We start from the raw sequence: 27,599 nt of genomic DNA, 5'->3' as shown, positions 1-27,599 counted from the left end.
TCTGCCTGGGGCCCCTGTGCTCTGCCTGGGGCCCCATATGCTGCCTGGGGCCCCTGTGCTCTGCCTGGGGCCCCATGTTCTGCCTGGGGCCCCTGTGCTCTGCCTGGGGCCACTGTGCTCTGCCTGGGGCCCCATATGCTGCCTGGGGCCCCTGTGCTCTGCCTGGGGCCCCATATGCTGCCTGGGGCCCCTGTGCTCTGCCTTGGGCCACTGTGCTCTGCCTGGGGCCCCATAGGCTGCCTGGGGCCCCTGTGCTCTGCCTGGGGCCCCATATGCTGCCTGGGGCCCCTGTGCTCTGCCTGGGGCCCCATATGCTGCCTGGGGCCCCTGTGCTCTGCCTGGGTGTAGGACACTGGTGACGTCACTTATCTCCGGACATTAGCTCCGGACATTAGCTCCGGACATTAGCTCCGGACATTAGCTCCGGACATTAGCTCCGGACAAAGCCACGGAAGTTGGCACAAATTGCAGGAAGTAGTATTCTAGGCAATTATATATTAGATTACCAGTTTTATTTCTGTTCCAGTGGTGGATACCATCTTCTAAAAGAAGATGTGAATTACTCTGGTTGGACATCCAGTTTGGTCATCTACGGAAACCAAACCTTTGCAGTGTTCACTTCTGTGCCAGCAATCCCTCTGCTGGCACAAAACAAGTCATTATGTTGCCTTAGGCTTGGACACAAGGCCTCATGTGCTAGTACTTGGCAGAGGGGCCCAGTTAGACAGAAGAATTCAAACTCTGGCTGTCATGGAGAACTGAACTGGAAGTGGGACAAGTGTGGTTCAATACTTTTTACTAGTCTCTAGTAGAAGTGCATAAAGCATGTACAGCGTAAGCAGCATCAAGATTGATCCTTGATGCTCATGTTTGAGTGCTGAGCCCTCGGTTACATATTTGGACCAATAAAGATAGAAAATAATTGCAATGGGAAACATTTTTACTATGTTTTTTCTATAAGAAACTGAATCACATGTTACATGGACTATATTTCCTTCTGGTGCAGATCGCGTATTGTTAAAAGTGATAGTAGAAAGAATGTTAACTTATAAGGTATAGAAGTAGAAAAAAAATGAATTTCTGCACAACGAGGGAGTAAACAGTAAAGGTACCGTCACATTAAGCGACGCTGCAGCGATATAGACAACGATGCCGATCGCTGCAGCGTCGCTGTTTCGTCGTTGTGTGGTCGCTGGAGAGCTGTCACACAGACAGCTCTCCAGCGACCAACGATGCCGAAGTCCCCGGGTAACCAGGGTAAACATCGGGTTACCAAGCGCAGGGCCGCGCTTAGTAACCCGATGTTTACCCTGGTTACCAGTGTAAATGTAAAAAAAACCAAACACTACATACTTACATTCCGGTGTCTGTCGCGTTCCCCGGCGTCCGCTTCCCTGCACTGTGTAAGCGCCGGCCATAAAGCAGAGCGGTGACGTCACCGCTGTGCTCTGCTTTACGGCCAGCCGGCGCTGACACAGTGCAGGGAAGCGGACGCCGGGGGACGCGACAGACACCGGAATGTAAGTATGTAGTGTTTTTTTTTTTTTACATTTACAATGGTAACCAGGGTAAATATCGGGTTACTAAGCGCGGCCCTGCGCTTAGTAACCCGATGTTTACCCTGGTTACCAGTGAAGACATCGCTGAATCGGCGTCACACACGCCGACTCAGCGATGTCAACGGGTGAGCCAGCAACGAAATAAGGTGCTGGCCTTCTAGCTCCGACCAACGATGTCACAGCAGGATCCTGATCGCTGCTGCGTGTCAAACACAACGATATCGCTATCCAGGACGCTGCAACATCACGGATCGCTATCGTTATCGTTGTTAAGTTGTTCAGTGTGAAGGTACCTTAAGGGTATGAGCACAGATAAGTAAACGCTGTGGGTTGGATGCATACTTGTGCAGCGTCCAGATGTTACAGTACAGTGGATCGGATTTCAGGAAATCCCATGTCCACTATGCGTGCACAGACACCCGGGATCACCCGCAGAGACTGACATGCGGAGCGTCTCTCCAGACAGCAGCATGTCTACTTATCTAGCGGAGACGTGAGCCTCTGCAAGATAAATCTCACCCATACAATGTATTGGACTCGGTGAATCCGCATGGTTCAATGAACACATGCGGAATCACCTGCGTTCAATAGCTGGCAGCGCTTCGGACTCAGAGGACATGTGCTGTGTCTAAAGCACTGCCAATTACTGAACGTCTGCACGCACCCTTAAAATAGATGATGGAGGATGATATGAGCGCAGCACATGAAGAGAAGATGGCTCTATAGGGAATTAGAACATTCACCAAATTGTTACTTAGCATAGTTTTATACAAAGAGTGCAATGGTTGACTCCTGCCAAAATCTACGCCAATACATACAGATACAGTGGCTTGGGAAAGTATTCACCCTCTTGGATTTTTATGCATTTTGTTACATTACACCTGTGTTTAAATATTTTTGCAATCTGATTTGTGTGTGATGCATCAGCTCTAAATAGTCTAAGTGGTGACATGAGAAAAATATAGGCATAAATTAAATTTATGAAAAAAAAAATAACTAGAAATTGACACGTGCATATGTATTCACCTCTTTTGCGATAAAACCCCTAAAAATGTGAGGTGCAATCAATTTCCTTCATAAGTCACATGCTTAGTGAAAGGTAGTCCACATGTGTGCAATCTAAGTGTCACATGATCTGTCAGTATATATATATATATATATATATATATATATACACACACACACACACACACACACACACACACACACACACATTTTCTGAAAGGCCACAGAGACTGCAACAACATTAAGCAAGAGGCACCACTAATCAAACTGCACCAGGAAGACCAAAGAGATCTCCAAACAAGTCAGGGACAAAGTTATTGAGAAGTACAAGTCAGGGTTGGGTTATAAAACATATTCCAATCTTTGATGATCCCCCGAAGCCCCGTCAAATCCACCATCATCAAATGGAAAGGACATGGCACCACAACAAACCTGCCAAGAGAGGGCCATCCAAAAAAAAACCTTAGCCTGGGCAAGGAGGGCATTAATCAGAAAGGCAGCACATAGGCCAAAGGAAACCCTGAAGCAGCTGCTGAGTTCCAATGTAGAGACTGCAGTATCTGTCCATACGACCACAATAAGCTGTACCCTGTGTAGAGGTGCCCTTTATGGAAGAGGGGGCAGAAAAAAGTATTTACTTACACACAAAAATTGTAAGGCTTGTTTTCAGTTTGCAAAAAGACATGTGGGAGACTCCCAAAATGTATGGAGGAAGGTGCTGTGATCAGTTGAGACTAAAATTTAACTTTTTGGCTACCAAGGTAAACGCTATATCTAGAGCGACAAACCAACACAGCTCATCACCCCAAGAACACTATCACCAGAGTGAAACATGGTGGTGGCAGCATCATGCTGTGGTGATGATTTTTGGCAGCAGGGACAGGGAAAATTGTCCGAGACGAGGGGAAGATGGATGGTGCAAAATTCAGGGATATTCTTTAGTAAAACCTGTTACAGGCTGTCAGTAATTTGAGACTGGGAAGGAGGTACATCTTTCAACAAGACAATGACCTAAAGCATACTGCTAGAGCAACACTCGAGTGGTTTAATGGAAAACGTGTAAATGCTTTGGAGTGGCCTAGTCAAATCACAGCCCTGAATCTGTGGTCAGACTTGAAGATTGCTGTTTACCAGAGGAAACTATTTAACTTGAAGGAGCTGGCACAGTTATGCCTTGAGGGATGAGCAAAGATCCAAGTGGCAAAATGCGGAACGCTCACAGAGACGTTTCCAAGCGACTTGCAGCTGTAATTGCCACAAAAGGAGGCTCTACAAAGTACTGACTTTAGGGGGGGGTGAATAGTTATACACATGAAAGTTTACAGTTATTTTGTCCTATTTGTTGTTTGCTTAACAACACAAAGAAAATCAAATGTTCACAGTTCCAGGCATGTTCTTTGCTTGAATTGATGTAAACCCTCAAAAAACAGTGAAATTACGGGTTGTGAGGTAGCAAAAAACTAAAAAAATGCCAAGGAGGTGTGGGGGGGATACTTTCGCAAACCGCTGTATAATATGCAACATGTTTATTTTACTAGATTTTAAACATGATCTTTGTACCTGAAGGTCTGCACCTGTAGAGGTTCCTTCTGGTTTCGACCACGTAGCTGGAATACTTCTTTAGAGGCTTTCTTCAGCATTTTCTCTGCTGCTTGTTCTTGGTGCTGCTCAAATTTGGTCTGTCTTGTCTGATTATTGGATGCAAGAATACAAAATTGACTGTAAATAGCAGTAAATCAACAATCTTAAAATCAACCCATGAAAGCTATAAGGGCTCATTCACACATCAGTTTTTCCAGTATGTGTTTTATCTGTTTTTAACAAATAGAACTTGTACCTATTATGGTCTATGGGCCTTTTCACATGTGTGTTTATTTTTGCCGAATGAGCGTTTTGCACAAAACATTTCTGATTTTGATCCAAGTCTTGGATCAGACTCACTAGTACAAGTCTATGGGTCACTAAAAAAAAAATCAGTCAGCACTCAGATGCCATCCATATTCTGTACATTTTTCTCAGACTATTTGATATGAGAAACTTAAGAAACTTCTAGCAGGTTATTATTACTGAAGGTAAAAATTGACATACTGACCAAACTCTGATGCAATTAATCAAAAACAATGAGACTCGGACCATTTTTTGCATACAAGAAAAATCACTGATGTGTGAAAGTTAAGCCAGATGTTCAGAAAAAAACTTAAATAAATGGACAATGTTCTATGTTTCATGGCAAATAGTTTTGTAGTTGTGCTTAGTATAATGTTTTAAATAACTCCTGTTATTCTATTGATCACAGCATCTAAGGTGTTGAATAGATGGGATTCTGGCCATTACGGCAGGAGCAGGTACAGATAAATAATATATTGAAGAATATACCATTGAAACAGATAGCTCATTATGCCAAAGACTTGATTAAATAAGATTTACCTGTCTTTCTGCCTCTAAGAGCAAACTACGGAATCGATCATCACGCAGAACCCACTGAGGAAGCTCACTCTGGCCTCGATGCTGAACCTCCTCAAGACGTTGCTGGAGCTCTTTAAGAGCATTTATTTCCTCATTTAATTGTCTCTGCTTTGTTCTGGAAGCCTGGAGATCCAGCTCCAGGTCGAGAGATGTCCTTGCCATGATTTCCGCCATGGAAGACTGACAGGCTTGCTGCAGAAGGGAAATAAAAAAGAATATAGAAATATTACTTAGCAATCACTGATTTGATCATCCATCCATCCCTACTCTAAAATTAAAGCAGATGCCTGCACACATTAACATTTGTATCCTTAATTCAGTTCCAACCAACTAAAGATCAGGTATTTGAGTGCTGCTTAAGGGGAACCTGACGGCGGATACCTGCTGCCTGATCCTTGGGCAGCATGTATTAGGCACTGGCTTTATGATTTCAGCCAGGTCTGGCCTACAGATTAGAAAAGTTCCTACAAGACTTAAGGTTCTCTAAATGCAAATCACAATGTGACTGTCACTTAACATTAGAACTTTTAGAAGCATAAAAAAGTGCTGACATTATCCTCATACCTGTTTATAGCGTAATGTTCGCCTTTCCAGTGTATTTCGGATGAAAGGTGATTTTCTTGGTAATGTTGAACTATCGCTGTCACTTCGATATAACTAAATAAAAAAATAAGATCACATTATACCAGACTTCTTATAGCGCCCAGTTTTTACAAGATGGTCAGATGAGTGCGGAGAGCAAAGCTGTAATTTAATGGACGGATCTGATCTAAGTTTCTTGATGGAACATCTTCATTATCTGTAAGCTACAAGATGACAGCTGAAGTTAAAAGTAGATTTTGTAGGAGGCAAAACGGACTAAAGGTTATGTAGCCATCATCCCACACCAACACACAAATATTCTCCGCTAAGCTGAGTATGTCTGTGTTAGGTCGGTGTCACACATGCAATTGCAATGCGAGTCTCTCACCTCAATACCCTGCACTGCCACCGGCGTTCAGCTGCATAGAAATACATGCAGCCGCATACTCCGGTCCCGAGTGCTGGCGGCAGTACCGGGTATTGAGGCGAGAGACTCTCGCGAGTTTCTCGTATTGCAGTTGAAAGTGGGACACCGGCCGTAACGGGTAAAATGGAGTGTGCTACTGGTATAGATTTTTGACGACGACTTACATCTTGGAACAACAAAAGGACTTTGCATTAACATTCTGTATGTTCGAACCTTCTCTCCTCCAACACCATCTGTGAGGGTAATGTCGGGTGTCACCAAAATCAGTGAGTTCACCAATGTATCTCGGAGCCTTAAAGTAATTCTGAGATACAAACGTGATTATGTCAATGCCAGGTGAGCATGAGTAGTATGGCAACTCTGTCATTGACCTTGCTACTTTGTGACTATTCAAATATTGGTACATAAAAATGTATGGCACTCAGCAACATCACTTTTTATTGATTTAGGGTAAGTTCACACAGGGCGTTTTTGCTGCGTTTTTTCAACACCCATTCAAGTCAATGGGTGAAAAACACTGAAAAAACGCAACAAAAGCGCTAAAAGAAGTGACATGCTCTATGTCCAAAAAACGCAGGAAAGCACAAAATACTGATCACACAAAAAAACAATGTGTGTGCATAATATTTCTGAAATCTCAAAGGCTTTGCTGGTACTGTAAAAAGCAGATGAAAATTAGCATTAAAAAAAACTGCAAAAAACGCAGCAAAAACGCCCTGTGTGAACTTATCCTTACTGTTAAAAAATGCCAGGCACAAACTTAAGTTAGCTGAGGAGATATACATAATGTAACAAACAGAAAGTCACAGTATAGAGTGATTGTAAGCTATATAAAGTACATATGCAGTGGTAATAGTTCATGGTCACCTAGAGAAGCACACATAATGTTTCGCATCAAGCTTCGCCAGGGGATAAATACCACCAAGAGATGCAGCATTACAGGGGATATTTTCCACTACAATCTTCAAGATGAAATGTAAAGCCATGGAGTCATATGTTTTTTTTTTCCATAAAAGCCTCTATATGTATATGAAATTTGAAGAAAAAGGTCTCATGCAGCTCTATGCCTGCTACATTATGGCTCTGAACAGCTCAGAAGATGGATAGAGCTGCAACATCTAATGTGGACGAGGACTAAACAGAAGAATAAAGGGCAATCCACAGAGTAACAAAGCTCATGCAACTTTCAGCTTCTGTCTTGTATTTCATTAGTGCTTGAGTGATCAGCAGAAGAATATAGACAAGAGCGTGAAATGTCCTACAGAATACACAGAAATCCAGGCATGTAGGAAATGTGTATGGCTAATTCTCATATTATAAAAATGAGAGCAGATTATTCTCAGAATAATGGGGCAGCACGGTGGTGCAGCGGTTAGCACAGCGCAGTGGGTTCAAACCCCACCAAGGACAACATCTGCAAAGAGTTTGCATGTTCTCTCCGTGTTTGTGTGGGTTTCCTCCAGGTACTCCGGTTTCCTCCCACATTCCAAAGACATACTGATAGGGAATTTAGATTGTGAGACAGTGATGATAATGTGTGTAAAGCGCTGCGGAATATGTTAGCGCTATATAAAAATAAAGATTATTATTATATTAAAATTTTTTTTTTTACTACATTACATATAATATTACTTTTATTTACTAGTATGTTAAACTTACTCTGCAAACATACTGATTCCGCGCTCCTGGAGAAAAGGTCTGGGAGCGAACAATTGTGCTGCTACGGACAAAAGGAGACCCACGAGACCTGCGGCAGGACCTCTCCTTTTTCAGAATAGTAACATCTTCTGGAAAGACGTCTTCGGTGTTGGTCTCTTTATCTACCTGCAATGAGAAAAATACACTTGAAATCAAATTTCAAGTAAGTTTCATGATGTATAAACTCTACAAGTTTAGATGTGTAAGTGAACCTAGCGATATGGTTAGTATAAAGAACTTGATCAAAGACACCTTAAGTGGTGTAATTAACCAAGCGTGAAAACATCACATTTTCCATTACCTTTACATCTGAACATTTGTAACCCATATTTTATAATCTACACTCCCTGACAGAAGTTATGTCGCTTATCCATGTTATGTAAATAAAAGCTTATAACCTGACGTTAAATTCATCTATTGGTAGTATAAATTATTCTTTTGAAAGCTGAAACCCTCCGAAATGTGGTTTAGGTTAAGAAAATAAATTGGCATCAATGCAGAAATATTGATCAGTTAATGGACACAAAATGGTCAGATTTTGGCAAGACAAAAGTTTTGTCGCCTGGTCATATAATGCACCCAATCCTAGTTTACATCCTCACCTGTGCTCAGTAAATGATCGGTTAATTAGTGTGTGTGCGTGTGTCTGTGTGTGTGAGCTCTGACAACATGCCAAAAATCCACCCTGCAACCAAAGCCTGGATTATCAAGAGGCTGAAGACTAGATCCACTGCAGAGGTGGCTGGCACCTTTAATGTGTCTCAGCGTCAAGTACAAAGAATTAAAAAAAGATTTGAAGAGACTGGAGATGTGTTTGACAAGCCCAGGTATGGCAGACCCTGCAAGACAATTGCTCAGGAGGAATGTTTGCTGGTTAGAAAATCCAAAGCAAGCCCCTCTTCCACTGCAGTAGAGCTCCAACAGGCCTGGTCACCTCAAGTCCCTGTGTCAAGGAGAACAGTTTGTAGGATTCTGTCTCGAAATGGCCTCCATGGTCGAATCAGTGCCCAGAAGCCAGCCCTAAACAAAAGGCAAATAAAAAACCGTGTGGCATTTGCAAAGTCCCACAGCCTGCTAAATAGATGGACGCTGGAAAAGTGGCAGAAGGTGGATTTCTCTGATGAATCTTCAGTTGAATTACACCACAGCCGCCGCAAATACTGCAGGAGACGTACTGGAGCCCCTATGGATCCAAAATACACCAAGAAAACAGTTAAACTTGGTGGTGGAAAGATCATGGTCTGGGGTTACATTCAGTATGGGGGTGTGCGAAACATTTGCAAGGTGGAAGGCAATATCAATAGCCTAAAATATCAAGAAGTATTAGCTACCTCTTATATTCCAAATCATAAGAGGGGTCAAATTCTGCAGCAGGATGGTGTGCGATCTCTGTTGTGAATTCTGCTCTTGGGCTCCCTCCGGTGGTTGTAAGTGGTAGCGCTGCTGTCTCTGAATCGCAGCATTTATCAGGTGTGTTCACTTTTTGCAATTTTGACTGGGCTATTTAGTCTTGCTTCACCCTTTAGTCAGTGCCAGTTGTCCATTGTTCCTGGAGGATTCACATCCCTGCCTGGTCTCTTCTGCTTTGCTGTTCATTTCAACAAAGATAAGTTCTGGCCTTGATTTTTGCTGTCCACATGCTGTGGCCTTATTGTTCAGTTCTTTTCCATGTTTTTGTCTTGTCCAGCTTGGTCTGTATAAGGATTTGTTTAGCCAAGCTGGTATCTCTGGAGATGCAGATATACCCTCCATATCTTTAGTTAGCTGTGGAGATTTTGTATTTTCTGTGGTGGATATTTTCTAGTGTTTTAATACTGACCGCATAGTACTCTGTCCTATCCTTTCTATTTAGCTAGAAGTGGCCTCCTTTGCTAAATTCTTATTTCAGTCTGTGTATGTTTTTTCCCTCTCCTCTCACAGTCAATATTTGTGGGGGCTGTCTATCCTTTGGGGATTTTCTCTGAAGCAAGATAGTTTTCCCTTTTCTATCTCTAGGGGTAATTAGTCCTCTGGCTGTGTCGAGATGTCTAGGGAGCGCTAGGTACATTCCACGGCTACTTCTGGTTGCGGTGTTAAGTTCAGGGTCTGTGGTCAGTACAGGTACCACCTTCTCCAGAGTACGTCTCATGCTGCTCTTAGGCCACCAGATCATAACAGATCTCATACATCTATCTCTACAACAAAGTTCCTCCGGCAAAAAAGATCTAGGTGCTCAAGGACTGGCCATCCAAGTAACCAGACATGAACATCATTGAGCATGTTTGGGGTAGGATAAAAGAGGAAGCTTGGAAGACAAAACCAAAGTATCTAGGTATCTATGAACTCTCGGAGGCATGTAAGACTGCATTCTTTGCTATTCCTGATTACTTCATTAATAAATTGTATGAATCATTGTTGAACCGCATGGATACAGTCCTTCAAGCTCATGGAAGTCACACAAAATATTAAATATGACTCTAATAGCACCACAACTTAATTCACCAATGTTATGCAACATATATTTGTATTTTAAGTTAATTATTTGTTACTTATTTACTTATTTGTTAACTTTCTGTGGGCGACAAAACTTTTGCCTTGCCAAAATCTGACCATTCTGTGTCCATTAACTGATCAATATTTCTGCATTGATGCAAATTTATTTTCTTAACCTAAACCACATTTTGGAGGGTTTCAGCTTTCAAAAGAATAATTTATACAACCAATGAACCCACATAGACTACAATTGATACATGCTCAACCCAGATAGACTCAGAGACGTCAATTATTTTTCCCCCTTTCTCTCCAACACTATACAGTAAGCAGAGTGTGTTACATTGAGCTTCGCTGAAATCGCGACTGTCGTTCTATATATATCGCCATCTTAAAAGGGTTTTCTGGGAATAACTTTCCTTAATCCATCGGTCTGCACTGGGGTAAAATAATAAAAAGGTGTCACTAACCCTCCCAGGGTTCAGGACTGCCTCTTTAGTGGTTGTGTTAATACTACAGCATGCATCGACACTGCAGTCAATCACTGAGCTCAGTGGTTAATGTTCACTACAGCGTCAGAACCGCTGAGCTCAATGATTGGCTGCAGCAGTGATGTGCGTTGTAGTCGTGAAATTATCGCTGCAGAGAGTAGACAAAGACAGGAGACGCATCGGTGATGTCACAACTACAGTGCACATCACTGCTGCAGCCAATGATGGAGCTCAGTGGCTCGGATTTTGGAAACACAAGCCGCTGAGCCCAGTGATTGGCGCAGAGGTGATGTATGCTGTAGTTGTGATATAACAGCTGGAGCCAGTAAGCAATGACTGGAGCAGCAGCGGAGAGGTTGTCGGACTTGGGGAGAGTATCGGACAGATCTGTCTATTGTTTATACCCAGATGGAGTAAATAAATGTATTCCTGTAAATTATTAGTGTCATATATTTGTTTTACAAAAATATGAATTTTACCTTCAAAGGCTCGCTGTCGTTCTTCACTGAATCATACAGGGTTACCTGCCCTGTACACATGGGTCCATGTATGGCATCACCACAGATAGTCCCAGAATAATGAGGACTCAATGGTGTACTGTTACTGTGACATCCACTGTCAACAGAGTCGGCTTGCCAGCTCCTGGTCCAATACATACAGACAATAAAGACAGTTAATTTTCACTTAAATTATTAAGAATTTAATGAACCACTCCAGAGTATATCTTTATTTTACCACCAGATAGGGAACATATTACGAGTAGTAAATTACTTACTGGTCGCTTCTGCTAATCCCTGCACCACTATGGTTCTCTTTTGCACCCTGTGACCGGAGATGTGACTAACCGGATTGCTCCAGCGTTGTCTGGGGGCATCAGAAGTCACTTCTTAAGGTAAGTCTATGAGACAAGGAGCATGGCTCTCATAGACTTACGTTAAGAGAGATAGTGACCGTTAGCAGTGACGTCCGGCCAGTCATACCAGCGGTGAGAATATGGAAGAGAGGGACTGGAGTAGTGCCGGAAGCAGAAGGCAACGACCAGTATTTTACTACACACATGGAACATACATTTTTGAGATCACTCAATTGGTGAAAATAACAACCTAGAGAGGTACTTTAAGTTATTTAAAAGGAGTAAAAACTAATGTGTAAACTATAAGCAATGATCACTATTGCTCATTCATAAATCTAGGTTATAAATTTATACAAAAACTATCTCTGATCATGAATCAATAGATACCAACACATGTAACAGATTTGGTGCAGATTTTCCACAGCATTTACATGTGTTACATACAGACTAAGTTGTGGATGTCATCCTTTTCATGAAATCCACCAAAAAATTAACAATCTGCAGATTTCAAAATCTATAACACACACTAATTTACATGTGGAAAAGCTCTGCAATGTATAGATGAGTCTCAGCTTCTTCATGGCACAGTGATGCACTGCGTGCCTAAAATCAATATCATGCAAATGTGACAAACTGAGAAATACAGTGAATAGTTATGAGCGAGCATGCTCAGATAAGGTGCCATCAGAGCATGCTCGTGTGCTAATAGAGTATCTTCAGCAGGCTCAAATAATACGTACGAGTTGCCGTGTCTGCATGTCTCGCAGCAGTTCGACAGCCGCAACACAAGGAGGGATTGTCTGTTTTTGCCACATACTCATCTGTGTTGGCTCAATAGTAAAACATTTAGAGGGGTTGTCCATGATTAGAAAGACATGGCTGTTTTAATATAAAAACAGTGATAAGCATGTCCACAGGCTGTGAATAGCATTTTAGTTCAGTCTTAATTGCTTCTGCAGAGTGGAGCTGCGACACCAGCTATATCCCATGGACAGATGTGGCGCTATTTCTGGGGAAAGCAGCATTTAATAATCATTTTTAGACAACCCTGTCAAGGAGAAAATGTATTCACATCGAAGTCAACTAATAAAAAGAAAAAAACAAAGGATGTAGGGTAGGTTCTGGTGTACTCTATAACAGAGCCATATCTTCCCTGAGGCAGCCCCCCGAGGAAGCAATATCACGCGAAACGTGCGTCGGGGCTTCTGTTTGGCGTGCACAGTTTGTGCCCTGTCCCCTGTTTTTTCACTTACGGGTAAGCACTAGCTTTTGCACTATTAGCGGCACTTTATTCCCCTATTAGTAAGCAGAATGGCCGGATGATTTTATAGATTGACTTTGAATAGGCCAGTATAGGAACCTTCCTTATATGCCCTATAGGGGTTGTGTATCAACTTTATATGTGCTAAGCATTTCGCTAGTACCCCGTCTTATTACTATGGGGTCAGTGGCACCTGTGTGGCCTGGCTCTTTTCCCTCTCTATGCCTCACGTTGTGCTTTTTTCAATGTTGTTGTGACATGTACTTAGTACTTATATGCTTTATATGAGGTGTTTGTATTAATAAATATTTTCTTACTATAGATCTACACATAGCCTCAGTCTTTATGTATCATGGTCAAGTGTGAGTAAGTACTCCTTTGTCTATGTAGGATCAATTAATGCTTTTGGGAGGTACTCCGTGGTGTCCCGGTATGTGGACATTGTATTTTTTGTAATTCCAAAATGTCAGTAGTTGTTAACTTTAAACTATGAGCATCTCAGGCAGCAGCTTTCTGAGGAAGCTGCCACCTTTCCATCACTCACTAATGCTGGGCAAGAGCTGTGGTGGTTCTGTGCCCCTCATGCTCCATCCAGGAGAAGCAGGCCCCAGTTTCCTCCACACCTTATAAGCTAAGCTGCTGGCCGTGCTGAGAATTCGTGACCTGCCCCCACCAGTGACGGACTATAGAATGCTAAGAGACGGATTTAGCTGTGTAGATTACGATGTGGCAATGACCAGAGGCATGCCTGTTAGTCCAATTTAGCCGTGAATTACTGACTACGAGCTCTGCTCTCTGGTCAGTGTAGGATGATGTTTCTCATCCACACACAGAACCAGGCAGAGACCACCGAACTCCGGGCTCACAGTCACCAAATCAATGATTTGCGCCAGTAGAGCTGCCTCTGGTTACTACCACATGGTAATCTACAATGTGATCACATCCACTTATCTTACAGTCCTGTACTTGAGGCAGACACAATTTAGTGGCTCCTGTTTCAACAAATATGAAAATGCTGAATTAGTCCGGACTGCTCAGACCTGTACATCTTCCCACATCTACTGCACTTCATTTTTGGACCTTGATCACCTGCTGCTTATACAGATCTAGCCTTAGGGGAGGTAAAGGTTACTCTAATATTTTTTGGACCCTTAACCATCAGCATGCCTCTATACTGCTGGGATTTAGGGTCCTGCTGTCACAGCGCTCCATTATAGCATTATGCTTAAAATGAGGTTTGCATAGAGTGCATGCCATCAATAATTTTTCCAAGGAAAGTGAGTGGGCATCCAGGGAATGTGGATAAAACAGGTCAGTGCACTTCACTGCGCATGCGCTGGATGCCTCTCCTCTAGGGGTAATGTACATACTATGTGCACTGTATGCAAACTTAATTGTCTATACATACAAGGCATATAAAATTGTTTCTGTAGAGCCATAATTCAAAATCAATGGGTGATTATTAGTTGACAATCAGTAAATTTAAACTGAAAATTACTTTTGTCAGTTTCAAGTTGTTTTAGTGACTATTGTGGGTTTTTATTATTTAACAGAAAGTACCAACAATTTTGTCCATGTACCAACGCTATAACGGAGCTCTCAGCGATATGTTGAACATCTGAAATTCCGCAGTCTAATATGTGTTTGGGTAACACTGCAAAAATCTAGAGACAAGTTTCCTAGAACTACATTTGATATTTATAGTGCCAGAAAATGCTGGCAATGGAATAGTAAAAATGATTAACAGGTCCAAATTAATAGGAGAAAGTACAGTATGGATGTTCAAATTAACAGAGAGTAGGACATATTCGATTGTTTTTCCTTGCATTTCTTACTAATTACTAATTAATATGTAAAGCGCTGCGGAATATGTTGGCGCTATATAAATAAAATTATTATTAATTACTTATTATTTTTTTTCTTTATGGAAGAGCGAGTGCCTTTCCTATTTTTGCCTCAGCAGTAAAAAAGCTAGAATCAGTTAGAAACCAAAATGTGCAAATGTCTGTTGTTTCATAGCAGCAATAATTGTTCAGACGAACCTCTCTGAGGTTGCCTCCACTTGGTCCTCTTTCTGCTCCATCTCTAGGATCTCTTCCTCGGTATATTCCAGCTTCACTCGCTCCTCTTCCAGTTCACGCTCCACTGCTTCTAATTGAGCTGTTGTCCGAGCCAACAGAACTGACACAGCATCCTAAGGGAGGGGATCAAAAATCACTCAGACATCCAAGAAAATATAACAAAAAAAACCAGGAAAAGTTAAAGGGAATCTGTCACAAGGTTTTTGCTATCCTAAATGAGATCAGCATAACGTAGTGGCAGAGACTGTGATTCCAGCGATGTATCTCTCGCTGGGCTGCTTGCTGTTGTGTTACATTGACAGAAACCTGTCCAAGAATGCTAATAGAAAAGAAGCCGCCTTCATATGTAGGAAGATCTGCTCCCACTGGATATTCTGATCTAATACTGGAGATATCAGAGGAGCCAAGGTGAGAAGAGGATGCTCACACTGCTGTCTATCTGATGTAATACTGGAGATACCAGGGGTGCTGAGGTAAGAAGAGGCTGCACATACTGCTGTCTATCCTGTCTATCTGATCTAATACTGGAGATACCAGGGGTGCTGAGGTAAGAAGAGGATGCTCACACTGCTGTCTATCTGATGTAATACTGGAGATACCAGGGGTGCTGAGGTAAGAAGAGGATGCTCACACTGCTGTCTATCTGATGTAATACTGGAGATACCAGGGGTGCTGAGGTAAGAAGAGGCTGCACATACTGCTGTCTATCCTGTCTATCTGATCTATTACTGGAGATACCAGGGGTGCTGAGGTAAGAAGAGGCTGCACATACTGCTGTCTATCCTGTCTATCTGATCTAATACTGGAGATACCAGGGGTGCTGAGGTAAGAAGGGGCTGCACATACTGCTGTCTATCCTGTCTATCTGATCTAATACTGGAGATACCAGGGGTGCTAAGACAAGAAGAGGCTGCACATACTGCTGTCTATCCTGTCTATCTGATCTAATACTGGAGATACCAGTGGTGCTGAGGTAAGAAGAGGCTGCACATACTGCTGTCTATCCTGTCTATCTGGTCTAATACTGGAGATACCAGGGGTGCTAAGACAAGAAGAGGCTGCTCACACTGCTGTCTATCCTGTCTATCTGATCTAATACTGGAGATACCAGTGGTGCTGAGGTAAGAAGAGGCTGCACATACTGCTGTCTATCCTGTCTATCTGATCTAATACTAGAGATACCAGGGGTGCTAAGACAAGAAGAGGCTGCACATACTGCTGTCTATCCTGTCTATCTGATCTAATACTGGAGATACCAGGGGTGCTGAGGTAAGAAGATGCTGCACATACTGCTGTCTATCCTGTCTATCTGATCTAATACTGGAGATACCAGTGGTGCTGAGGTAAGAAGAGGCTGCACATACTGCTGTCTATCCTGTCTATCTGATCTAATACTGGAGATACCAGGGGTGCTAAGACAAGAAGAGGCTGCACATACTGCTGTCTATCTGATCTAATACTGGAGATACCAGGGGTGCTAAGACAAGAAGAGGCTGCTTACACTGCTGTCTATCCTGACTATCTGATCTTATACTGGAGATACGAGTAGAGATGAGGTAAGAAGAGGCTTCTCACACTGTACCCAGTCTTTCTTATTTAATACTGGCGATACCAGCGGAGATGAGGTAAGAAGAGGTTTATCACACTGCTGTCTATCTTATCTACCTATCACTATCAGGAGAGCTGAGGTAAAAAGAGGCGGCTCACATTGCTATCCACCCTGTCTTTCTGATCTAATACTAGATACAAGGGGTGCTGAGGTAAAAAGAGGCAGCTCACATTGCTGTCCACCCTGTCTTTCTGATCTAATACTGGAGATACCAGTGGTGCTGAGGTAAGAAGAGGCTGCACATACTGCTGTCTATCCTGTCTATCTGATCTAATACTGGAGATACCAGGGGTGCTGAGGTAAGAAGAGGCTGCACATACTGCTGTCTATCCTGTCTATCTGATCTAATACTGGAGATACCAGGGGTGCTAAGACAAGAAGAGGCTGCACATACTGCTGTCTATCTGATCTAATACTGGAGATACCAGGGGTGCTAAGACAAGAAGAGGCTGCTTACACTGCTGTCTATCCTGACTATCTGATCTTATACTGGAGATACGAGTAGAGATGAGGTAAGAAGAGGCTTCTCACACTGTACCCAGTCTTTCTTATTTAATACTGGCGATACCAGCGGAGATGAGGTAAGAAGAGGTTTATCACACTGCTGTCTATCTTATCTACCTATCACTATCAGGAGAGCTGAGGTAAAAAGAGGCAGCTCACATTGCTATCCACCCTGTCTTTCTGATCTAATACTAGATACAAGGGGTGCTGAGGTAAAAAGAGGCAGCTCACATTGCTGTCCACCCTGTCTTTCTGATCTAATACTGGAGATACCAGTGGTGCTGAGGTAAGAAGAGGCTGCACATACTGCTGTCTATCCTGTCTATCTGATCTAATACTGGAGATACCAGGGGTGCTGAGGTAAGAAGAGGCTGCACATACTGCTGTCTATCCTGTCTATCTGATCTAATACTGGAGATACCAGGGGTGCTAAGACAAGAAGAGGCTGCACATACTGCTGTCTATCTGATCTAATACTGGAGATACCAGGGGTGCTAAGACAAGAAGAGGCTGCTTACACTGCTGTCTATCCTGACTATCTGATCTTATACTGGAGATACGAGTAGAGATGAGGTAAGAAGAGGCTTCTCACACTGTACCCAGTCTTTCTTATTTAATACTGGCGATACCAGCGGAGATGAGGTAAGAAGAGGTTTATCACACTGCTGTCTATCTTATCTACCTATCACTATCAGGAGAGCTGAGGTAAAAAGAGGCGGCTCACATTGCTATCCACCCTGTCTTTCTGATCTAATACTAGATACAAGGGGTGCTGAGGTAAAAAGAGGCAGCTCACATTGCTGTCCACCCTGTCTTTCTGATCTAATACTGTAGATACCAGGGGTGCAGAAGTAAAAAGAGGCAGCTCACACTGCTGTCCACCCTGTCTTTCTAATCTAATACTGGAGATACCAGGGATGCTGAGGCAAATAGAGGCTTCCCACACTGCACCCTGCCTTTCTGATTTAATACTGGAGATACCAGTGGTGCTGAGGTAAGAAGAGGCTGCTCACACTCCTGTCCACCCGATCTTTCTGATCTAATACTGGAGATACCAGGCATGCTGAGGCAAGAAGAGGCTTCTCACACTGCACCCTGCCTTTCTGATCTAATACTGGAGATACATGGGTGCTGAGGTAAGAAGATGCTGCTCACACTGCTGTCCACCCTGTCTTTCTGATCTAATACTGGAGATACCAGGAGTGCTGAGGTAAGAAGATGCTGATCACATTACTGCCTACTCTGTCTTTCTGAGATACCAGGGATGCTGAGGTAAGAAGAAGCTGCTCACATTGCTTTCCACCCTGTCTTACTGATCTAATACTGGAGATACCAGGAGTGCTGAGGGAAGTAGAGTATGCTCACACTGATGTCCCACCTGTCTTTCTCCTCTAATACAGGAGATACAGGGATGCTGAAGTAAGAAGAGTCTGCTTACACTGCTATCATTCATGTCTTTCTGAACTAGTACTGGAGATACAATGTTATATCAGCTAGTCATGTGGCAGAAATGAAACACAGACTTGTTTCTGAGTGATAATTGTTGCTGCAAGATGAAGTTGTTTAAAGTCGATTGACAGCTTTTCCTCTCAGCAACCCAATACACCCACACATTTGGTTTAGCCAAACTTGCATGTGTTATCAATATGGAGAGGGAAAAAAGCCATAACTAGAAATAAAGGGATCAAACATCTTGAATTTCAAGATTTACATTGTGCTCTCCTGTTGTTGTTTAGGTCAGCACTGTTTCCTAATAAAGTATCAGGTGTGAGCAAGAAGTGTGCTCATGGCCTTTTTTGTGTCATAATGGTTTTTAGCAAAATGGTGCCAATTTTATAATTAGTACTGTGTAGTTGGGTGCCAACACACTGAGCTGTAAAATACAGAAGTAATGTCTCAGTGAAGTGCTAATCCGGTGCCAATCCTGAATGAGAGAAGTCAATGACAAATGACTTAAACAGCTTTTTACAACTCCTACACACATGTGCTCTTGGTAGAAAACTGAACTACTTACTGACAGGCTTTACTATAGAATTCTGTACTAGGTCACTGGTCTGCTGCCCTCTCCAAGCCCAGTGACCAGTGATGAAGTGTTGACTATGTCCCCTGGCTACATCAACCCGTGCCTACATCACTGTCAGGGTACTCACTGTTTTTAGTGGAATAGTGATTTCAGACATCTGGGTGCAGTCTCCAATGCGAGCGCCGTCATTAACCCTCTGCGGCACAGCACTGCTGTAAATCTGGACAGGATACCAATATATTTGCAGCTCTTTAGTTCCTTCATACCCAGCCAAACTGATTTGGGCAATTCCCTGTAAAAACACAAAAGTATAGTTAGAATGGTTAGACTCTTAAAGGTTTATTCTGCTAACAAGAACTTATTACATACAAGATATTTCCAAATTGGTGGGGTCTGACCAATGGCCAGAAATGTTTTTTTTTGCCTCAATATATCCCAATAAGGTCTGAAGGGAAAAAAAAAAAAAAAATTATTCACATGTGTTATGCACATAGTGACTTTTTTTTTGTTTTTATGCCACATTTGTAACTTTTCCAAAAATTGGGTGGAAGTAAGTGGGCCTCATTAATTTATAACAATTTGCACCAGAAATAGATTATAGCAGACATCTACGCTAGCTGACGGCTGGTGTAAATTTCAGTTTAGGCGCACAGGCTGCCAGCGTTGTGTCAAATATAATGAGTCCGACAAATTGTCCACATTTCACTGCAGCCCCTTTTATGACTGGTATAAAATGCTGCTTTATAAATGATCCCTTTGCTTAAAAGGGATCATGCAAATGAATATACAATGCCGAACAATAGCTCCATAGCTCTTATATTTGTTCACACTGAGTCCTTCTACACCGGGATGAGGACCCATACAGCACTGTAGACCATGTTAGCGATATACAGAAAAGGGACAACAGGGCCAATAAAGCTCAGGTCACTGAGATCTCAGCTTGAAGATCGACCATGAAAGGATCATTCCTCTGACGGCGATGTCTCAGGCACGCATCTCCCCAGCATTATACCCACCAGCAGCTCCTCCTGTTGTTCAGGGCACACAGAACATATGTAGAGCTGTAAGGAGCTCAACTTTAACACACTGAGTTGCATAGGAATATGAAACATTTCATTAAATGTCAGAGGCATTTGGAAATCCAAAGCTTTGGAGCAGTAAGAGCTTGGTGTGATGGAATCAAGAGACGGCAGATAAACTCGAATATGTCTGCAATAAAAAAAAAATGCACCGTTGTTAGCAAAAGCAGATCCTAAATATCGTAAGTTTATACTGGAGCTGAAGGTTAATTAAAAATGCAGTAAAGTGGCCATATTAAGAGGAATTTGTCACCAAGTCTTTGCCACCTAATCTGGGAGTAGCATGATGTAGGGGAAGAGACCCTGATTCCAGTGAAGTGTGACTTACTGGGCTGCTTGCTGTAGTTTTGATAACATCATTGTTTTATCAGAAAGAGATTATGACTATAGGACTAGTAAACCTGCTGACAGGTAGTATTCCTCCAAACCTGCCCCCACCCCTGATTGGCAGCTTATTGCCTATGCACAGAAAGCTGCCAATCAGAGTAATGGGTGGGGTTATACAGGGCTCAGCATTCAAAGAACTGCAGATAAAACACTGATTTTAATCAAACTACACCAACCAGTAAAGAATGTGACACATTCATAGAATTAGGATCTCTGGCACCACATCATGCTGATCTCAGTTGGAGAAGCAAAAACCCATTGACTATATTGTGCACATGCACAGTCATCTGATAATAACCGGGACTTAAGAAAGAGGCATGGGTTGTAAAATCTTGCCTCCCCTGCCCCTATCACAGCAAATTTACAAGTATAACTGATAGATCAGAAGTTACCGTATATACTCGAGTATAAGCTGACCGAGTATAAGCCGAGACCCCTAATTTTGCCACAAAAAACTGGAAAAACGTATTGACTCGAGTATAAGCCTAGGGTGGGAAATGCATCAACTACTGGTACATTTCAAAAATTCAAATAGATACCAATAAAAGTAAAATTGATTGAGACATCAGTAGGTTAAATGTTTTTGAATATCCATATTGAATCAGGAGCCCCATATAATGCTCCATACACTTCGTGATGGGCCCCATAAGATGCTCCATACAAAATACGCCCCATAAAATGCTCCATAAAGTTCATGATGGGCCCCATAAGATGCTACATAAAAGATTAATCATGGCCCAATAAGATGCTCCATAGAATATTATGCCCCATATAATGCTCCATAAAGGTTAATGATGGCCCCATAAGATGCTCCATAGAATATTATGCCCCATATAACACTGCTGCTTAAAAAAACTGACATACTCACCTCTCGTCACTGGGGGAGAGGAGCCGGGGTCCTGAGCAGACAGGGACACCAGCGCGCTATGGGGGCCAGGTGCCGGTGTCGCTGCTGGCTTAGGCCCCCGACACTTGCGATATTCACCTGTCATCGTTCCACCGCTGCGCGCCGCTGTGTCTTACGGGTCTCTGCGGTGAATGTTCAGGCAGAGGGCGCGCACCAACCACATCATCGCGCCCTCTGACCTGAACGTCACAGCCAGAGGATGCGGAAGACACAGCGCGGCGGTGGAACGGGGACACGTGAATATCGCATGGCAGGCTCACTCTCCCCCATAATACTCACCCTCCCGGTGTGGTCCCTGCTTCTCCGATGCGATGGTCTCTGGCGCCGGCAGCTTGTTCCTGTGTTCAGCGGTCACATGGTACCGCTCACAAAAGTAATGAATATGCCTATGGGAGTGGAGTCGCATCCATATTCATTACTTTAATGAGCGGTACCACGTGACCGCTGAACACAGGAACAAGCTGCCGATGCCAGAGACCATCACATCGGAGAAGCAGGGAAGTGAACAGACCGCGCCAGGAGCAGGTGAGTATGATGTGACAGCCGCCGTTCCCCCTCAGACCCCCTGGGACAATGACTCGAGTATAAGCCGAGAAGAGCACTTTTAGCCTAAAAAAATGGGCTGAAAATCTCGGCTTATACTTGAGTATATAAGGTAATACGTTTTCAAAAAATGAGAAATAAATAAAAAATACATACTCTTTAATTATACTTACATTTTACACCCTTGTTTGACAGAAAGTCCATTAAAATGTTTAAGCTTTAAAATATGTACGAAAAGACATTCCCTTCCACAATCATACCTACAACAAAATAGAAGGTAAGTGGTGCTGCTTATTACAGCCAAAAGGTAAAAAACTCATATATCCTCATAGTATAAGAGGCAGATGTAGTAAGGTGGCCTCATAAGTAAAATAATAGTGATAAGACACAGAAAATCTATACACTGATGGAAAACTTTCACTCACACAACTCCAACTTGCACTTGAGGCTCTTCTCGTTTCTCTGACTCCTTACATCCGGAATCCTGAACATTGTCATTCCTGTATGGAGACCACAGATAAAGGTTGCACCAAATTAGGATTTAGTAATTATTTTTGGGGGGGCACAAATGTGTATATTAACTACATAAAATTCAAATAAGATATAAAACCTTTTACATAAAGCTTCAAAAACACCGCTGTCACTTGCAAGAGAGTCATCTGATAGTCCAGCAGAGACCCCTTTGGCTTTCTCCACACTTATTCCACAGTCTTCAGGGATTGCAATGGCTGTAAATGACACAACACACGTTTTATTGGTTAAATAATTCGTCAGCCAATGTGAAACTTCCATTAAAAAAACAAAGCTCATTGTATATGTGTGAATGAACCTTTCTGCTGTGCTCACTTTCTGTGGGTTAGTTAGGTAGCCCGTATACTCTCATGTATCAACTTTTATAGTGTAATGTTAAATTGACCCAATGGGGCTCAACTAAAGAGCTAAAATTACTGGTTTATTAATTATTCCAAGAAAATAAGGGGATTTGAAATAAAGTCTATTCTGTTAGTGACATAAAAATCAACTTCAAGTTTGTTTTTTACAAGGTCTAAAAATATGGTGTAGTTTTCAATTTAATCACTAGATGGCAGAAAATCACCAGAAATAGCACAGGGTCATGCATCATGGCGGGTTCCCACCACTGACATCCATGGGATACTGATAAATGTTATTTGTGGGAAAATCCCAATATAATGTACTATACATATATGCTCTTTGGAAATACAGTCTCCTGGGAGTTCAGTCCTTCTCACAAACAGCTGATTTTGGAGATATTTGCGCTCAACATTCCTCCTGCAGGGAAAATGTAGCAGTAAATGGAAGAATTTCACATGAATGCCTATCTGTGTAATGTACAGAGAAGGGGAATTTCCTCTATGAAATTCATAAGCTCTAAAAAGGCATAAGGGCAGTAGATGTCTTCATGGTATCGGCATCCTTAACTTCTATTGCATTCATAGGGGTTGCCCACCACTGGAACAGTACTGTTAACACAGATGAGTAAGGGAGTTATTTTACAAGAGGTACATCTAGGGTTTGAGAAGGGGTTTCCTGAGTAGTGGAAAATCCCTTTAATTAGTTTTTAAAAATTATTAATCTGGACTGAAAAAAACGGACGAGTGCCATGCGAGTGTCATGCGAATACAATGTGCTTTTTCTCACATAGCGTCTGTATGACATGCGTGTTTTTTCTCTGCAACTATTTTTCTACAATCATTTACAGGACCATTTACAGTGTTCTATGCCACAGAATGGTAAGGTATCCATAAAAAACGGACGGAAAACGGATGGTCCGTATGCCATGCGATTTTTTTCTCGCACCCATTGACTTGCATTGGCGAGTCTCGTGCGAGATACGCAGCATGCTGCGATTTTTTTCTCAGTCCGATTTCAGCTGAGAAAAAAATCGCAGATGAGATGTAACCCATTGAATAACATTGGTCAGAGTGCAATCCGATTTTTTATCGGATTGCAATAGTCCGTTTCTCGCACAAATGAGTATGAGCCCTTAACGTGAGATCAAAATAGGCAGGAGAGTCAACACCTGAGCTGGGAGAGAGCTCCATAGGGCTGAACAGGCAGGTGGTTACCATCTACTTTCCTGTAAATTCTTAGCCCAATAGGAAGAAAAAACCTAAATCCCAGAAACAGTAACCTCTTTAAATACCAGTCAGCACACAGCTGCCATCATTTACAGTGATTATGATTAATGTCATATAAAGTTTAGCTGTACAAGCAGGATTTTCTTATGTGCATTTTACAGCAAATGCCTTGGCCCAGAAAAAAACTTACAACACAGCAAAGGGATCTTAATGTTGAAAGTTATCAGTCAAGGGAAAAAAAGTACAAAAAAAATTCCAAGGCATTAGATATGCCATGGAACACTGTGAAGATGGTCATCAAGAAGTGGCTTTAATTTGGCACAACAGTGAGAAAAATGGATGAGAAAACATGAGAAAATTGGTCCACGAGGCTACAAAGATGCCTACAGCAACATTAAAGGAGTTACATGAAGTTGTAGCAATTACTGGTTGTGTACTGTATAAGACAACAATCTCCCGTATTCTTCATATGTCTGTCCTTTGGGGTAGGGTGACATAATGGAAGACTTACTTACTGTACATCCAAAATCCAACCTCTGCTAAGATTTTCAAAACCTACATAAAGTCCGCCAAATGCATTTGGGAAAACGTTTTGTGGTCTGATTAGAGCAAGGTTGAACCAAAATTCCAAAAGGTATGTTTGGCACAAAGTCAACAATGCGCATCACCAAAAAACAAACAAAAAAAAAAAAACACACACCATGCCCATAGTGTAGCATGGTGAAGAAGTTTGTTTTTTGCAATTCAATTGTACAACTTATGGGTGACATTTTAGGTGGAAAAAAGTACTGAAATAACTATTTTTGGTATGAATTTTTAATATAACAAAACCTAACATTTTATGATGGGTGTTTAGACTTTTTATATCCACTGTACACACATCATTTTAAAATTTTATTTTTTCATTTTTAAAAGTACAAAAGAACGTTGTTATCCAAACATACTATAAAGTTAAGGGGACACCTGTAAGTAACATTACCCCTATGCAAGCAGAGATAGTGCTGGATAAAGAATAATAACACTGGTCAACACAAAAAAATCAGCAGCAAAGGTAATATGTCTGTTTTATGGAGTTTGATGTGCTGATTCCAAAAATATGCTTAGTTTTGCTCTATCACAAAGTTTCTGAGATAGAAGTATTTTTGTTATTACATTATTTCTGCATTTTCAATGTATGTGGTTTTTCCTATGTATTCCCATTCCTTTGCTTGTCTTACTTAATTGTGAATTTTCTTACAGGGACAACATCAGTAAAGGTTTTAGTGAGTTTTATGGGAAGGAGTATTGACAGTGCAGTCATCCAATGACTGCTTCTTGGAAAGTCACATGTTATGGGGAGGAGCTAACTTATGAGGCGGTAAGATTTGAGTCAGTCAGAAAAGGATGGTGATGGCAGCAAGGACTGGTATGTGAGACTCTGACAGGAGACAGACCTCTACAGGGATCTGAGCCCTGCTACAGAGAGATAGAAGGGAAGGCAGCGGACAGCCACCATTGTGAGAGGATTTTCACTGCATTTCTGGGAGGGCAAGTCACCTCAGAGGGAAGAAAACAGCTCAGCCACTGAGGTGTAACTGAGTGAGAGTCTCCACAGAGAGAGAACCTGAAAGCAGCCAATATCACAGTGAGAAACTGCATGTCTGCAAATGTTTATCTGTAAGGAATAGGCTGACCCATTTACATCACAACTGTATATAGGTATCTACCAGATTAACTCCAGTAAAATCAGTTCTAAATACAAGCTGCCTCTGTCATCTCTGGGGAAATATCTACATATAGTCGGTTGGCTCATCGCATTTTTTTTTAGTTTGTCACCACCATTGAAGTGAACTTACTCTACTGTTTGATCTGATTTAAATGCCCCGACAGTGTATAAATAATCTGAACAGATTCTGCTATGTGTGTGGTTCTTTTACACCAAAAAGCCAAGTACGTTCAATCACTCATGATATTAAAGATGTACCAGATGTACTTTAAGTGTCCACTTGGTGATCAAGACAAAAGCTGCGCCCCTCGTGATATGCTCAAGTTGTTAAAATGGTCTTCGTGACTGGTTGAATATGAGGTAAGTGGCTATGCCATTTTCTGTTCCATGATTTGGAGAGAACCCAAAAATCAGTGATGACTGCTACTTTTGTTTTGTCAAACTGAAGGGCTTTTCTACAAAGAACAAACATGAGATTAATTACCCTGAACTTGAATCTGCGATTAGGCTAGTTCCACATGATGGTACCTTGCCAGTTCCTGTACCACCATTGTTTGGATTCGATGAAAAGGAAGTAAAATATGAAGACAATGGAGCTGAAGCTACTGGTGAAGAGGAGACCTCAAGTCAAGATGAGTATGTACCTGATGGAGCAGCCGAGCAGACACTTTACTCAACATGAATTAAACGATCTCATCAAAGACCTTTCATTGTCAAAAGATAAAGCTGAACTTCTTGCACTTAGGTTGAAACAGAAGAATCTTCTTCATGATGATGTCAAAGTGTGTTATTACAGAAACAGAAGTAACACTTTAACACAATTTTTCATAGTTATGGACCAATGGTGTACTGCAACAATGTGAATGGCATCTCAAAGAACTGAATTAAGAGTATTTTGTTGCAGATTGGTGATTGTTTATTGACTCATCCCAAAGAAGTTTGAAAGCAGCGTTGCTTCACAATGAAAATATGAAACCATCAATCCCTATTGCTCACTCATGTCATCTAAAGGAAAGTTATGAAAATCTGTCAGTTATTTTGGATGCTATACAATATAAGCATTATCAATTGAAAATCTGTAGAGATTTGAAAGTGATTGGTCAGCTAATGAGAATGCAAGGAGGTTTCACAAAATATTGTTGCTTCTTGCATTTATGGGACAGTAGAAATACAGTAGAGCATTATGTTCATCACAATTGTGGACACAGAAACATCTATGCTCCAGTTAGAGACAATGTTCAGCATATTCCTTTAGTTGCTCCAGCAAAAATATTTCTCACTCCACTACATATAAAGTTGGGATTGATTAAAAAGTTTGTGAAAGCCATGGCAAAGACAAATTCACAAGGGTTTCAGTACATTTCACAGAAATTCTCCAGCAAAACTGAAAGGGAACCTGTCACCCCCAAAATCGAAGATGAGCTATCCCCACCGGCATCAGGGGCTCATCTACAGCATGCTGTAGATAAGCCCCCGATGTATCCTGAAAGATGAGAAAAAGAGGTTACATTATACTCACCCAGGGACGGTCCCGCTGCGGTCCGGGGCCTCCCATCTTCTCACGATGACGTCCTCTTCTTGCATTCACGCTGCGGCTCCGACGCAGGCGTACTTTGTCTGCCCTGTTGAGGGCAGAGCAAAGTACTGCAGTGCGCAGGCACCGGGAAAGGTCAGAGAGGCCCAGCACCTGCACACTGCAGTACTTTGCCCTCAACAGGGCAGACAGTACGCCTGCGCCGGAGCCGCAGCGTGAAGGCAAGATGAGGACGTCATCTGATGAAGATGGGATGCCCCGGACCGCAGCGGACCGCCCCTGGGTGAGTATAATCTAACCTCTTTTTCTCATCTTTC

At 42.2% G+C, this 27,599-nt stretch overlaps 1 protein-coding gene across 2 annotated transcripts in view; it reads right to left on the bottom strand.

Annotated features, from left to right (window-relative positions):
* WWC3 (WWC family member 3) overlaps window positions 1-27,599 on the bottom strand; it is a 187,119-nt gene that overhangs the window by 8,334 nt on the left and 151,186 nt on the right. For both annotated transcript variants that reach the window (XR_013223763.1, XM_077294744.1), the window contains exons 12-22: window positions 22,555-22,672; window positions 22,370-22,444; window positions 22,118-22,204; window positions 20,045-20,237; window positions 19,156-19,320; window positions 14,854-15,005; window positions 11,177-11,339; window positions 7,699-7,863; window positions 5,595-5,687; window positions 4,992-5,222; window positions 4,125-4,252 (exon numbers count right to left, since the gene is read on the bottom strand). Coding sequence is in view for 1 of the 2 variants with exons in the window: in XM_077294744.1 (XP_077150859.1) it covers window positions 4,125-4,252; window positions 4,992-5,222; window positions 5,595-5,687; window positions 7,699-7,863; window positions 11,177-11,339; window positions 14,854-15,005; window positions 19,156-19,320; window positions 20,045-20,237; window positions 22,118-22,204; window positions 22,370-22,444; window positions 22,555-22,672 (1,570 nt within the window). In the remaining variant the exon portion in view is untranslated. The remainder of the gene's footprint in view (window positions 1-4,124; window positions 4,253-4,991; window positions 5,223-5,594; window positions 5,688-7,698; window positions 7,864-11,176; window positions 11,340-14,853; window positions 15,006-19,155; window positions 19,321-20,044; window positions 20,238-22,117; window positions 22,205-22,369; window positions 22,445-22,554; window positions 22,673-27,599) is intronic.

The sequence above is a fragment of the Ranitomeya variabilis genome, chromosome 3 (assembly GCF_051348905.1).
Source record: "Ranitomeya variabilis isolate aRanVar5 chromosome 3, aRanVar5.hap1, whole genome shotgun sequence".
Taxonomy (NCBI): Eukaryota; Metazoa; Chordata; class Amphibia; order Anura; family Dendrobatidae; genus Ranitomeya; species Ranitomeya variabilis.
The sequence above is the reverse complement of the archived record's forward strand: the minus strand, read 5'-3'. Positions and strand labels throughout refer to the sequence as shown.